General features: G+C 55.3%; 4 protein-coding genes across 4 annotated transcripts; 3 read left to right on the forward strand and 1 right to left on the reverse strand.

Annotated features, from left to right (window-relative positions):
* Positions 1-2: 2 nt before the first annotated feature.
* Positions 3-1,739, reverse strand: QBC33DRAFT_544543 (uncharacterized protein). Its single transcript, XM_060428466.1, has 3 exons — positions 832-1,739; positions 584-777; positions 3-530 (listed from the first exon to the last, which is right to left on the reverse strand). The coding sequence occupies exons 1-3, from the start codon at positions 1,513-1,515 to the stop codon at positions 119-121; spliced, it is 1,290 nt and encodes a 429-aa protein (XP_060281734.1). The 5' UTR covers positions 1,516-1,739; the 3' UTR covers positions 3-118.
* Positions 1,740-1,997: 258 nt separating this feature from the next.
* On the forward strand, positions 1,998-3,852 carry QBC33DRAFT_579640 (nucleotide-diphospho-sugar transferase; the record flags this gene model as incomplete). Its single annotated transcript, XM_060431154.1, has 3 exons — positions 1,998-2,178; positions 2,322-3,665; positions 3,737-3,852. The coding sequence occupies 3 exons, from the start codon at positions 1,998-2,000 to the stop codon at positions 3,850-3,852; spliced, it is 1,641 nt and encodes a 546-aa protein (XP_060281735.1).
* A 3,043-nt stretch (positions 3,853-6,895) lies between these two features.
* QBC33DRAFT_516840 (uncharacterized protein) lies at positions 6,896-8,034 on the forward strand (the record flags this gene model as incomplete). The annotated part of the gene is made up of 2 exons (XM_060426162.1): positions 6,896-7,740; positions 7,797-8,034. The coding sequence occupies 2 exons, from the start codon at positions 6,896-6,898 to the stop codon at positions 8,032-8,034; spliced, it is 1,083 nt and encodes a 360-aa protein (XP_060281736.1).
* Positions 8,035-9,950: 1,916 nt separating this feature from the next.
* On the forward strand, positions 9,951-12,758 carry QBC33DRAFT_144033 (uncharacterized protein). The gene is made up of 2 exons (XM_060422130.1): positions 9,951-10,299; positions 10,348-12,758. Exons 1-2 carry the CDS (start codon positions 10,107-10,109, stop codon positions 12,558-12,560), a joined length of 2,406 nt encoding a protein of 801 aa, XP_060281737.1. The 5' UTR covers positions 9,951-10,106; the 3' UTR covers positions 12,561-12,758.
* Positions 12,759-13,837: the final 1,079 nt, after the last annotated feature.

A 13,837-nucleotide genomic window follows, 5' to 3' on the forward strand; every position in this document is an offset into this window, starting at 1 on the left:
TTGCCACTCGCTAGAATTGTTCAGTGCTGAAGGTTTTCCCTACATAAATCATATATTCAAAAATAAGTGTGTGTTAGCGGAACCCCCCCCCCGATGCACGCCTCTGTGGACGAATCAATCATTCCTTTCCTTGCACTCTGCGTGCCCAATCATCATGCACTCTCATCCCGTCAACTACGACAACTCCCCGGCCCCGGCCCACTCGGTCTTCCCTGTGCCACCACTTCTCTATCGCCTTTTCAGGCTTCTCCGCCTCGGACTCGCTGTCGGCAAGCCCTCCATGGCCACTCTCGGCGCCGACGACGAGGATGACGTCGTGTCGGAGCCATGTCTGCAACTGCGTAACCACGCCTCCATTGTCGCCTGCGAGGGATTCTTGTAGATAGACCACTTCAGGCTCCAGATGGCGCAGCATGTGGATGTGGCCATTGGCTGTTGTGAACGGCATCACCATCGACTCCTTCTCGACAAGCCCTAGAGCTTGCGAGTACACGGCACTGTATGCCGGGTTGGTGGAGGACCCGGCCAGTCTAGGACGGGTGTCAGTGTAGGCCATCAGACCAATGGAAAGAAGGAGACTCACAGCGGACTCTTGGCCTCGTCGCCTGGTGATTGAGCCTGATCATGGCCAATGTTGGAATAAGAGGAGGTTAGGGATATAGGCGGCAAATCGTTTGCCGAATCGCCTGACTGGTCCTTAAGGCCGGGAGCATAGATCAGGATGAACAGTTTGACCTTAGAGAAGTCGATGTTGCTGGGTATATGAGAAAGTATGGACTAGCGGTCTGTCAGGAACACATTATATCGGGATGACTCGACTAGAGAACTTACTGCATGCTCATGGAATTCATCGGCGTCGACATCCTCGGAATGGCCGTCAGCCGAGACCACAATTGCCACGGTCTTCCGGCGCCCGCTAGCACCACTGGCGCCGCCGCCGGCACCGCTGGCCTGCGAAGACTTGGCCGGTCTCTCCCTTTTAGCATCCGCCTCCTCGGACCAGGTCTCATGGTCCGCATACGCGGCTTTGTCTTCCTCCCGGATGGAAGAGAGGGCGCTCCCCACAGCCGCGCCAGCGGCGGCGACACCGGCAGCGACCGTCTTGCCCGCGGTGTCTAGGAACTGTTGCGGACTAGGCGTGCGGCGCAATGCGCCCGACATACGGGCCCCCCATCCCGCAGATCCTTCTTGGTTGGCGGCTGTGGTTCCGTAGCTTGTCTCTCCGGGGCGAGAGTCGCCGCCGGCCACCCGTGGGGATCCAGCAGCACCGGCGCCATCACCACGCGAGGCGCCGTAAGGGGGGTTGTCGCCGTAGTCGGCATTCTCATAGTCTAGGTCTTCCGGGACCGGCTCGACATCGTCGTGGTCGTGGTCGTCATCGCTCCGCTGACTCCAAACCCACGCGGCCAGCCCGACAGTCGCGACTGTCACGGTGAGGACCAGGGGCACCCAGTGGCCCCATACTCTGTGGCCGCGGGACGAGCCGCGGTCGGAACGATCGTATGGTGACGGCATTTACGGAGACGAGGCGATAGGGATCATGGCATTGACGGGGGAAGTGACAATGCGCCGATCGTGGAAGCGATAGCAATTTGGCGCGAGAATATCGGTTCTGAGTTTGGCAAAAGTTTCTGGAGCTGAAGTGTGGAGAGCGTTGCCTTCTTGGTCGGGGGGCGCTGGTTGGTGGTGGCTGGTGGCTGGTAAGTGCAGTGTTGTTGACGCCTGGGACAATGGAAGCCGAGACCGAGGCTGTGGTTGTTGGCCGGTCAAATTAGCGTACTCGGTCAGGGGGCAACGTGAGTGTGTTGGGGTTACGGGAGGTGTAAATGTAATAACCCTGACCTTTCACGTGCAAGGCTTGTGGTGCACGGACCATGGGTACGTTCTTTCAGAATTATATCAGAACTTGAGTGAGTCAAGATGGGCCACAAGGAACTGAGCTGAATATCTCCTTCCATAGAAACCAGCCTATATTGTTCTGGAAATCACTTGCAAAAATGCCACATGCCGTCTCTATGGCCGCACCGGGCTTACAGGCCCTAATCCTGTGCGGTCCGGGGTCAAGCTTCCCAACCTTTACCGCCAACCCTGACGAGAACCCTAAGGCCCTTTTGCCAATCGCCAACAGGCCTATGGTCTGGTATCCCATAGATTTCTGCTACCGCACGGGAATTACAAGTACGTGGTTTTTATTCCGCTAGGGCGTCATGAACAAGGGGTTCAGGGGTCGTCCCACCTCAACATGAAGCCCTGGCTTCTTCTTCTTCTTCTCCGTTGAGATAGCCCCGACAACTCAAGGGTTTCTCTCTGATGATGCGTAGGTATTACACTTATATGTCCGCCTTCGGCAGCCGAGGCAATCACCACTGCCTTGAACACCAATCCTTTCCTCACCAGCTTGCCACATCCACGGCCGGATATGCTCGCGCCTGAGGGCCTCGACCAAAACACAGGCACAGCGGAGATCCTCCGGCTCCCCGAGGTCAGGTCAATAGTGACTTCCGACTTCGTAGTTCTGCCTTGTGATCTGGTCTGCGAGCTTGGCGGGGAAAGGCTTTTGCAGGCATGGATGGTCAAGTCAGCCAGCCTGGCAGATCTCCTGGGAGACTCTGCTGGTCCCAGCAGCGGTGGTCTTGGGGTGTGGTACGAAACCAAGACGGAGACTCCTATCAAGGGAGAGGAGACCGACTTCATTGCGACTGTCCCTTTGACACATGCGTCTCTGCCGCCGCGGAAAGGGTCACTACTGCCGAGTATCTCAAAACTCGTGTACTCACTACCCACAGACTCCTTGAACGATTTGACGGAAGAGCGTAAGGGGTTTCCACTCAGGCATGGCCTTTTGCGAAGGCATCCCCGCATTCGCATGCTAGCCACCCATCGCGATGCGCACATCTACATATTCCCACAGTGGGTCATGAAGTTCGTAAGCGAGAACGACCACCTAGAGAGCATCGGCGAGGACGTTATCGGGTGGTGGGCGAAGGCAGGATGGCAGACTGGCTTATCTGAGAAGCTGGGAATGAACAAGATTTTCGGGCGAGTTGAACAGAAGGAAGAGACAGGATCTTCAGAGGACGACGGGGAGTCGCCCGACGACGACGACCCCGAGGAGCTCAGAGTTCGCTCGTCAAATCTAACGACATCCGGAAATGGTCAGGCGGCAAAAGGAGACAACCACACAACAGAGAGCGAACGAGAGACGGTGCCCCCGATGCTAGCGTATATCCATCCTTCTCAGCCAACAGCGCCGTTGATAAGGCGAGTGGATACGGCAAGACTACTGTTGGCGATCTCGCTCCAGCTGGCCAAGCTTCCATCCGTTGAAGAGGTCGGTCCCGAGGAAGCTTCTCCTTTCGCACATCCCCGGAAAGTGGCGTACCCAGAAGGCGTCAAACCCCGCACGACCATTACAAAACAGGATAGCTTGGTGGCCGAAAATGTGACGGTGCAGGAGAAAACGTCTATCAAGGAGTCTGTCGTCGGGGCCAACTGCCAGATCAACGAGGGCGCGAAGCTGCAACAATGCCTGCTGATGGAGGGTGTTGTCGTTGGCAAGAATTGCAAACTAACAAGGTGTATCCTGGGCAAGAGGAGCGAGATTGGGGATGGGTCAATCCTGACAGACTGTGAGGTCCAGGAGAACCTCCTCGTGGAGCCGAAGAGTAAGTTCCTAAACCGTTACACCCCCGACGAAGAAAAGAAAGTTGTTTGGATTCTGACAAACATGCACTAGCCGAGGAGAAAGATGCGAAACTCATGAGCTCCGAGGGCCTCGAGGCTACCGAGGAAGAGATGCAGGAGGTTTTCCAAGATCTGGATGACAGTGGTCAAGAGGAAGCAATCGTATAACAGCGCTATCCTGCCTTGAAGTGATCACTTGATTTAGAGTGTACGCTAGAGTGTGAGGTGTGGCAGCTAGTCCGCCATCGATGAGGCTAAGGGACAGTTATTTGTTGTCCAACAGAAAACACACAAGGAATATTCCGAATAGGAGTGCAGCTGCAATCCCAGCCGTTGGTGACACGCGTGGACATGCTGAGCGTGCATGCCGGAGGAGGGACCCCAAGCGCAGCCGCGCAGCCGGGCAGCCACGAGTACCCGGGCACGAACTCCCCGTGCTTGTCACCGAAACCAGCCGAACGGACTATTGGCTCCCGGAGATTATGAATGGCGAGCCTGCGTGGTTCTAGGTAAGAAATTAACAAGGGCAATGTCTTGAAGACGAAGGGAAGGCGAGCATGGCCAGATTAGACTTGGTCGGAGGGAGGATGTTGACCCTTAGAGAGGCGATCGATGATTACCTACCTACCTACCTAGTTAGGGCCACGGACGACTCCCGCGCACCTGGTGACAGCCGTGTGAATGCAGTGGCGTCATCAATACTAATATTGGAGCAGCCAGGGCAGGGTAGATTGGCCGGCGCAGGAACCAGCAAGCCGACATGTACGATCTAGGCTAGCCGTTGGTGGTCCCTGGATATTTCTAGCGTCGAGGCCAAAAATATCGCCTTGCAGCTAACAATGGATTGTTGGATGGGATCGGGGATAGCGGAGGCCTAAGCGTGCTCAGCTGCCGTGCCGTGCTGGGGGGAAGGAGGCTTGACAACTGGACCCCTAAATGGCATCAGCCGGGCTTCTTCCATGGGAGGAGCAGGGAAGCGATTGAGAAATCGGAAGGGGAGATGGGTATCCCAGACCCAGACGGCCGTGATGAAGAAGCAGGGTAATAAGTCAGGCAAGGGACACCTCTTTTTGACCGAAAGGGACGCCTTTGCAGACCCGCCAAGCGAAGCCGTGCCTGGCGGACTACGACAAGTTTGATTTGTATTGAGGACTCTTCAATGGCGTATCGACAATACATAAGTTTTTGTCTGATGAAGGCCAATGCTCAAGGGATAAAGCAAGTCAGTGAGATGAGATCTCGGCGAAGAAGCGCCTGTCTTATTAAACACCGTCTATCGCTCATTAGGTCCAGATCCAGAGCAAGGTGGTCAAAACGAACCCACTCTAGGCGATCCTCCCCCTCCAGGGCTTGCGCAGGAGGAGGAGACTAGTGACAATGTGCCCCGCCCGCTGCCAGCCGAGGGAGAGGGGGAGACAAGCTCACAGCAGTAGGGCCGTCCGTTACTCGCTGAAATGGCCATCACACCGAGGACTTGATAGGAAAGGAAAGGAAAGGAAAGGTTAGGTAGGTGGGTTAGGTAGGTAGGTACGGAGTACTGTACTGTACCTCGTTCACGATACGGTCGGCGCCAACAATGCCGCAACGGCAGTTAGTCTGTTCCAGCCAATCAAGAAGAAAGCTGCTGTTGTTGCTAAACCTCATCAGCTTGCTTGCCTGCGCTGGTTAAGCACGGCCTGTTTGCCGTACGAGTTCGGTCTACGCACAAGTGGTGGTGTTCAAATAAGGTTCTTACCTAGGTACGAAGAGGTACCTGGTTGATCTCGGGACACACACCGAAATTTATGTCTGGAAAGGTACCCAATCCACATGATCGCCTCAACGACTGGGATAAGACTGGGATGGGAACTGGGATGGGATTGGGATAGGCTTACCTGACTGGGCTCTAGCCGGTTTGTAACTTCGTATGTGGCTTATTAGAGGCTTACCTGGCTTACCTTGGCTTACCTGGACCGTCGCCATTGGACGCCATGAATGACAGCTCTGTTCGTTTTGGCAGACCGTGCAGCCAACTGCTGCGTGATGCAGCCTAGGTCGTTAGACCACCAGTCTCCACCACCATTTCCCAGCAGAGTCAAGTACTCTGACAGGGTCGCTCTCTCTTCCTTTGGTTTGATTGCTGAACGTTCAGCTCTTCCTCGTCCTTCAAACATCTTCTCTCAACCTCTCGGGGTTATGGATTGTCTCGCAGTTACAACGGGTCCAGGCCCCGCTCGGTGTCGCCTCCGACATCCTCATTCCAGGCCTGCGATATTGCGTTCCAGCATAACTAGTATGCTGCAAGACAAGTTCTGCCCTGCTCGGCGCCATTTCTCCACATCCTCATTTGGACTGTTCTGCCATGTAAATTTCTTTTTTCGAACTCTCGCCCCCCCTTTTTTGGCCAGAGTTTTTATATTTCTTTTTTTCGCCATATTCCCCATTTCCCTTTGCTTTTGCTCCAAGTGATCCACAGGTACCGCCTCGAGGAAGCTCCCACTCGGACCTTCTCTGCCTAGGTAGCTATGTTGTTACTCAGTGTTACTCAACCCCGGCGGCGCCATCTCCCCCCCGGGCCCGACCTGGCTAGCATATGTCGATGTGTCGGGATGGTGCTTGCTCCAACTTTGGCGTTCTCGGCCAAGCACTTGCTGTTGCCGGTCCGAGCCTGGCTTCGAAGTCGGTTGGTTGTCGTAGTGCTAGTGCCTATGGCAGGGGGACCTGCATCCATGAGCCAGGCTAGGTAAGTAGGTAGGTTCTTGCCATCCGAAACAGGTACGAAGTACATACATGGCACACACATTGGAGTGGTGGTGGGGTTGATACCAACATCAACATGATTCTGAACCAACTCGGTCGTTTGTCTCGCCCTCGATTTGGCCTAGTCAACGCCGTCCGACATAGTCATGTCCATCAACTGCTAACCCCTTCACGCATCGCGTGGCACATTCCATGCTGAGGCTCCTAGCTCCCCACACGGTTCCCGACTATACTTACCTAGAGGGCAATCCTGTCTAAGGGGCAATGGCACCACTATCGGTGATCTCTTGGGGCTCCCTTATATCTATCCCCTCTCTCCATTGTTTGTCCTGCCCGAGCAATTGGATTCCTATCAACCTTGATCTTCCTCCCTCAACCTCTTCCAACCTACATTCGTGCTGATAGCTCTAGCCTTGCTGCTTCTGTCCGACCCTGAACAAACTGCAACCTGTTCTCAGAGACCACTCTCGATATGGACCTGAAGCTCGGCATGGACGATAGCTTCGACGTCGGCTCCCAGTCCATGGGCTGCCAGTCAAGCAACACGAGCTTTTCGGATGTCTCGTCTGTATATCACCCATTCACGCCAAGTTCGGCATGTTCAACACCACTCCGCCGGTCAACCTCGGCGTTTGATGCCTCGTTCTCTTCATACACAGATTCATCCTCCTTCGACCTCACACCACCGTCATCTGCAGTCTCGTCACAATTCCCATACGACTTCAAGTCAAGCACACACCAGGACCTCCTTTTCCACGGCATCCCCAGCACCCCGACCAAGTACAATGTTATGCTGGATGTGGGTCTTGACTCGCACCATCTCCATGGCCAGTTGACACCTCCCCACGGCATGGACTTCTTGCCGTTCTCCAACCTCAATTCTGCCCCGTTCTCCAGCCCGTGTCACACCCTCGACGGCGAGGATCCAGAAACCATGGACCAGTTGTGGTCCCAGATATCCGGGGACACCCCGATAGATTTCGGCGAGCCGCAGAGACTGCAGTCACTCTACGACCCAAATGCCATGGCCCGCTCACATCATCACATGTCCTCGCCATCATACAGGGCCCAGCTGGCCAGTTCCCGACGGCACCTTCAGATATCTGAGGCACAACAGAAGGCTGCAGCGCTCCAGAGCGTCCAGAAATCGCCCCGTCTAAAGAACCGTACCCGGCTCAGGAGGACGAGGCAACCGTCCAGGGCTATCCCGATATGCGGCCCTGTCAAGAACATACCCCCGAGGCAATTCTACTGCGACCAGGGGTGTTCTGGCAAGGCATACTCGCGGCAGGAGCATCTCAAGAGGCACTTCTTGACGTAAGTTTTACCTGATATATAACCTTGATCCGAGAACCAAAAACTAACCAATTCAGTGCCCATAACCCCGAGAAACCCGTGATCCCGTGCAAATTCTGCCCCAAGGACAAAATGAAGATTTTCGACCGGGCGGATAACTACAGGCAACACCTCGAGCTTCATGCCAAACCAGGGAGGAAGGGGAGAGTGGAGTATCATCCTTCGGCGGCGAGGGAACTGGCGCAGTTGAAGGCACAGATCAAGCGGCGGGCGCCACCCAAGGGGAGGATGAGAGACTCGGTCAAGGACGAGTAGCGTCGACCGGGTCGGACGGATGGACGGACGGACGGACGGACATGGCATTCTTCGCGGGATATTACCTCGCAACATCTACAACAATTGGGGGGTACTTTTGGTTGTTTATTCATGTTAACCTGCATTGGGCATCATTATGGCAAATGTTATGGGATATTATTATTTATGTATTGTACGAACAGTTATGGAACGGTGGAAGGAACATGGGGATGGAAGCGTCGGGGTGGAACTCGGGCGGGATCAAGCAAAAGGCATCCAGATATTTATTATTGAGTCTGCAGGGCTCTTGTTAGAGACTCGCATAGCCATAGATGGTATAATGTATGAGTAATTGTTGTCGAAAAATACACAGCAAATAGATATATCCCAACAGAACACCTTCCCCTGATACCATCGGTGGTTACCACTACGCATTCCCCTGACGGCTTTTTTCTGCGCAGCTTAATTGAGCCTCGACAGTCGACAACTCCAGCTCCTCCGTCCTCCTCGAAGAATGACAGTTGCTGCATCTCACCAAAAAGTCCGTCCAAGACAAGGTCTTAGATGCGGCACCCAAAATTCGGGCAAATGAAAAAGATCAATGGCCACACCGAGACAGCGCCATACCTTTGCTTCTGCCACCGCCACCGTGTCTGTGTGCTTCTGCTTCGACGACAAGTTCCTTGTTTCATGGAACAACCTGCCTACGGGAGTCTTCTTAGCTTCTCAGTTGGTGGCTTCTGTGATCTGTGATCTGTGATCGGCACTGCGTCCAAGCACCTGATCTCTCGCCCCCCCGTTGCTCTCTGCCCCCCATTGTATGCCCCGGTTTGTATTTCTGCAGGCATCGTCGTTCTATGACACTGACACTTCAGTAAACAGCGTGTACCTGCATTAGCCAAGGCCCGCCCATACTCTTACCCCACAGGTTGGGTAACCTGAGCCACCTAGGGTTACACGTCTAGCAGAGAATAGTCCTGGCTAGTCCTGGTTTTAATGAGACAGCCAAGGTTCCCGCCAGCTGATTTCCGTAGGTCGAGACTGTAAAATATCGAGACCGGCCCCGTCCAGAATCTCGCAAGGTGATAAATATTTTGCCGGGTGGATAGGATAGTGCACGTACAGCCGCACTAGCGATCGAGGGCCAAGCAAGGACCGTAGCTCGCGCGTGGAATGGTCGACGGGGGCGATCTAGATCAGGTCCAGGAGAACCGAAGGCGTCTTTGGGGACCCGACTCTGATGTTGCATAACGCTGACCCGCCGTGCCGCGGTGATGACTGCATTGCATTCCGTGCGGAGTGCAGACGGGCTTGCCTGCGAACACGCTCCTTCAGCATTTTCTTCTCCTTCCTGCCTCTAGTCCTCTAGCTTGCATGTCGTGCACAATAGTTTGGGGGGCGAAAACATTCCTTTTTTCTCCCTATACGCTTAATCCCCTCTTCCTGTCTCAGCGTATCCATTACCTACACAGTCTCGACACTTCCTTGCCGGCACCGCCAGACATCGCATGGCGGACAGGCCTTCCCAGAGCTTCAACGACGCAGGTCTGGACTCGGTTCCTGTGAATGTATTGATGCGGCCGCTCCTTGGCTTCTCAATTCAACCCCGGCATTTCCACTTGGTTTGGGGAGGACGGGCCTTGATCGACTCCCGACGGCAGCGCCGTCCCGTCACGTTGGGTGGGCCTTGTCAAACTTGTCAGCCCCACAAGGAAGCCAACCCATTCCGCCCGGTGTCTTCCGGTTCGCTTGCCCCGAACGAGGGCACCCGCTCGCTCTAACCCGAATTGGCAATTGTTAACCAATGGTTTGGTCATCGGTGCCTGGCTTGGAACTTGGAACTGAACTACCGCAGTATGTTTCCATCGGTTTTATGATAATCGACGCTATGTTCTTCGCATGAGATCTATGACAACAAGATACCTAGGTCCAACTGATCTCGACGAGGTTGGGAAAAGGAAGCGGGGTTGCCGAGGCTGCTAGAAGCCGGTGCTATTGGTCTTCCGAAGCGCATATCCGTACGTCCGCACGCTGAGTGAGAGGACCCATTACATAATTACCTCCTTGGCTTGAGGCATGATCATCGGCGGGCAATGGCATCGCTTCCTTCCTACCAGGAGGCCGTCCGTCGTTGCGACTGGCTTGAGCTGGCCGGCCCCTACATACTCGTGGGGGACTATACGCGTCTCTGTCTTGTATCGAGGCGGTTCTACGACCACTTCGCTCCCCGTCTCTGGATAGACCCCATCCGTACAGTTCGTCTGCTGGGGCTAGACCCCGGCGATGGTGAGCATAGCTTATCTTCTCCAGATAGCCATTACTGATCCTATGCAGATCTTAGCTGGTATCATCGCTTCATACCCAAGCATATCAAGACGGTGCGGCTTGCTACACGCTCGTTCGTACTATCCTTGGATCTCCGAGGATTCGCCATCTTGAGCTCGGAATTCGATCTAGATGGCGGCGAGCGGAGCGTCTCGGCGACGTTCCGCCACCTGCCAGCCACCTTCCCTAGGCTGCGCTGCATTCTTCTGGATGGACATCCCGACCTTGATCCGGGCCTTCTCTCGAGGCCGCTGGAGCCCGCGTCCTTACAAGCGCCCCAATTCCAGCCTCCTGTGATGCTCAGTATCCCGCACTGCCACAGCCAACTAGCGGCAACTTTCTTTGCCTCTCCGTATCTGACGAACCTCGTGTATCTTGACATCTCGGATACTCCTGGTTCCTTGAAGAGTGCTTTGGCTCAATCAACATTCAGTCCCGCAAACCTTCCCTTTCTACGCGTCCTCAAAGCTCAAGGCCGGGAAATGGATGATAGCACGGCGATATTGCTCTTCAGGTCGTTTAAAGGACAACTCTGGAGTCTTGATTTGAGCAGAAACGGCCTGACGGACGCCGTTATTAATGACATGGTCCATTTCTGTTTTCCGACTCGCAGCCTGCGGACTGCTGCCCACTTTGACGTGGAAGGAAAGCTAGATCTGACCATGAGCGCTGGCAGCAGCGCATATGGACCGTTTGGGTTTATCTGCGAATCGGAATGGAGCCGAGAGTTCACTCACCCCGACCGATATATGGCAGACGCCCCCATATACACACGCAATGCATATAGGCCAGGCCAAGAGGTGTTGTCCATGAGGCATGACGGACTGGAAAGCGCCAGGGGAGACTCTGCCGGGGATATAAAACAAGCACTAGCTGGCACCATGGAAACCCCTCCCAGAGACATAGAAGAAGTTCGACGCCTTGACGTCTGGAACAGCCACGGTGGTATCACTCACCTGCGTCTGAGTGGCAACGCCTTCTCTGCAGCTGGCGTGGAGAAACTGATTAGAAGTTCACCCGGCCAACTCCGACATTTCGAGTGCAGCTCAGCAGCCGCTCAGGGGCTGAAACAGACACTGCCGCCGTGGCTGGCCAAAAATCCACGCTTCTCAGCTGTCCTTGGAGCCGCGCACCTTTTCCGCCCGGTCATCTCGCCGAATCTGCAGGTCCTACGCATTCACCATTCATTGGTGACTCAAGTGCCCACTCTTGAGACGGACAACTTGGTGACCATGGCCAATCTGTGGCTTGCAGAAACATTCGTCAGGGAAAGAGTCGAGTTGGCCTATCCGCAGGTGTTTGTGCCAGATATGAATCCGCGGCTGTACTCGTTGACCCTGACAAACATTCCCCGATACTCGGTAGGGCCTGTGGTCAGCAAACTGCTGCGGTTGTTGAGGCTCGTTTCCATGCAGGAGAGAGCGATCCAGGATGTCCAGTTGCCATCATCACGACGCAGTCCGAACACGCTGAGGGGTATCAGACACATACGACTCGAATTTGAACCTGATCCGACCGAAGAGCTCGGCCACTCCCTGGACTCGGAAGATCTCGACCCTGAGCAGTTGATCAATCTCTCGTCCAAAGAATTCAGCTTTTTCGGTGATTTGGGCTGGGGATCTGCGCCGACCTCAGACAAGCCACAACCGCCCTCTTCGAGACATTCCGACATTCAAACTGAACCGCCTCCCAAGCCACGAACCCCAGATTCGGGCCGACTGGATCACTACCCGTCTGGAGAGAGACAGGACGAGTACGTCGTCGATCACCCCGTAAGCTGGAATGGAAACGACCTCACAGTTCCGGTATGGATCGGCACCGCCGCACGAGGCCCACACGAAGCCGTTAACGAATATATGCGGCTCCTGCAAGACCCGGCGTTGCGTGCCAATGCCGCCCCCGCCTCACCAAGCCACATCGCGGCCGGCGTGCCTGCTGGCTCGTACATCTTCTACTCGGCCTGGGACGCCATGCTCCTCCGCCCGCCCCACACAATACGCAAGCCCACAAAGGCCGACATCGCCGGCATGCGCGACGTGGTCGCCGCCATAAAGGCGTACCGCGGCAGGACCAGGGCGGCGTTCGACGCCGCGAAGAAGGCCGCTGGCTCGGCGGGACCCGCCGTGCGGCTGGGCGAGCCCCATTATCACTGGACTGGGAAGCTGGAGGTCTCATTGGCGGACGCGATGGCTCGGGATCACTCGTCAAAGTTCTGGAGATGACTGGACTCAGGCTGAAACTCCCCAACGCTATCTGTGCTCGCAAAGAGAGAAACAGATAAGAGAGGTTTTATCCTATGTATCTCCTCTCTTATCTACCAGGGGCGGGAGCGGGAGTAGCATGAACCAGAAAACAGCCGACCTTTGCACCGGTGGTCTCAAAGTCCCGGTGGAAGACTCCGTGTCGTCCCGGTGCCAATGGCTCTCCCAAAAGGATCGGCTCGATCGGCCTTTGAGCAAGCCAGCCGAGCAAGGTCGTCCAAGCCGCTAATGTGGCCGATCATCTTGGCCGCACGCTGCAATCTCGATGCAAAACGTCCTAGATCTAGCTTCAATGGCGGCGTCGTCTGTCGTGGCCAACACCTCGCGCGCTAACATGCTACTACCCCAGAACTTTGGATGTTGCTCCTGCAGCTTGCCCGCATCTGTCACAGCACTCATGCGGGGGTGGTGCATTCTCGCACGAACAGGTGGCCAGCGGGCTATACCAGTCCGGGCCTGATCTGCGTCGTTTTGAAGCCACCACAAGCCATGATCTGGGAATGTCTGAGACATGCGGGTGGTGGTCTTGATTGTATACGCGGTGCGATGACGTCGTCGAAACGACCAGGCCAGAGCCCGCCGGACCACCGACGATCGGGTTCGCGTCTTTGATCGGACGATGGCCAAGTCCCAAATGGAACCTGAAGTTTAGTGTTGTTGTGCCCTCCCAAACCGAGTCGGGTTAACCAAGAATCTTACCCCGGCTCCCCCCTCCCCCCGCTCTAAGCCGGCGCTTCAGGGCCCGCCCCCCTCCTGCTGCACGGCACGGCATTCGCCGCGCAAGACGGGGCTGCTGCGACGGAGACATCCGCGCTCACTTTCTTATCGGGCCGGTGGGAGGGCCCGCAACCGCGTCTTTGACAATGCACCGCGCGTCTTGAAACTTTGCAAACCTCACTTCAGCCCTTTTTTTTTTACTACTATCCATACAGGTTGCTCGGGGTCTCTTTCGTCTCGCCGGAATAGGTAGTGGGCAAAGTCGAGCCGATTTGAGAGTTCTTGATATCCGCGCGGGTTGGCTTGCCCCCTTTTTTTGGCTGTCCGTTAACTTGTCTTTCCCCTTTCATGCTAACCGATGCTGCAATGGTAGGGAGGAAGGGGCATTCACCTGCAGGGGAAATGTATGGTGTTTGGCTAGTCATGCAGGTTGTTTAGTTTGATGGCTGCCAATACTTGAAGCTCGTGTTAGAAATTTGGAAGCTCACTGCCCTCATCCTGCTGCCCAATAGTAACGAAGC

Source organism: Phialemonium atrogriseum, assembly GCF_030411735.1.
Source record: "Phialemonium atrogriseum strain 8032-3 unplaced genomic scaffold QBC33scaffold_19, whole genome shotgun sequence".
Taxonomy (NCBI): domain Eukaryota; kingdom Fungi; phylum Ascomycota; class Sordariomycetes; order Cephalothecales; family Cephalothecaceae; genus Phialemonium; species Phialemonium atrogriseum.

Excerpts from the sequence above, each read along its gene's own strand:
- QBC33DRAFT_544543 (XM_060428466.1), bottom strand. The coding sequence starts at position 1,515 with ATGCCGTCACCATACGATCGTTCCGACCGCGGCTCGTCCCGCGGCCAC. Across the intron at positions 778-831 it reads ATGAATTCCATGAGCATGCA|TCCATACTTTCTCATATACC; the intron begins GTAAGTTCTCTA and ends ACAGACCGCTAG. Across the intron at positions 531-583 it reads GACGAGGCCAAGAGTCCGCT|ACTGGCCGGGTCCTCCACCA; the intron begins GTGAGTCTCCTT and ends CACCCGTCCTAG.
- QBC33DRAFT_144033 (XM_060422130.1), top strand. The coding sequence starts at position 10,107 with ATGGCATCGCTTCCTTCCTACCAGGAGGCCGTCCGTCGTTGCGACTGG. Across the intron at positions 10,300-10,347 it reads GGGGCTAGACCCCGGCGATG|ATCTTAGCTGGTATCATCGC; the intron begins GTGAGCATAGCT and ends GATCCTATGCAG.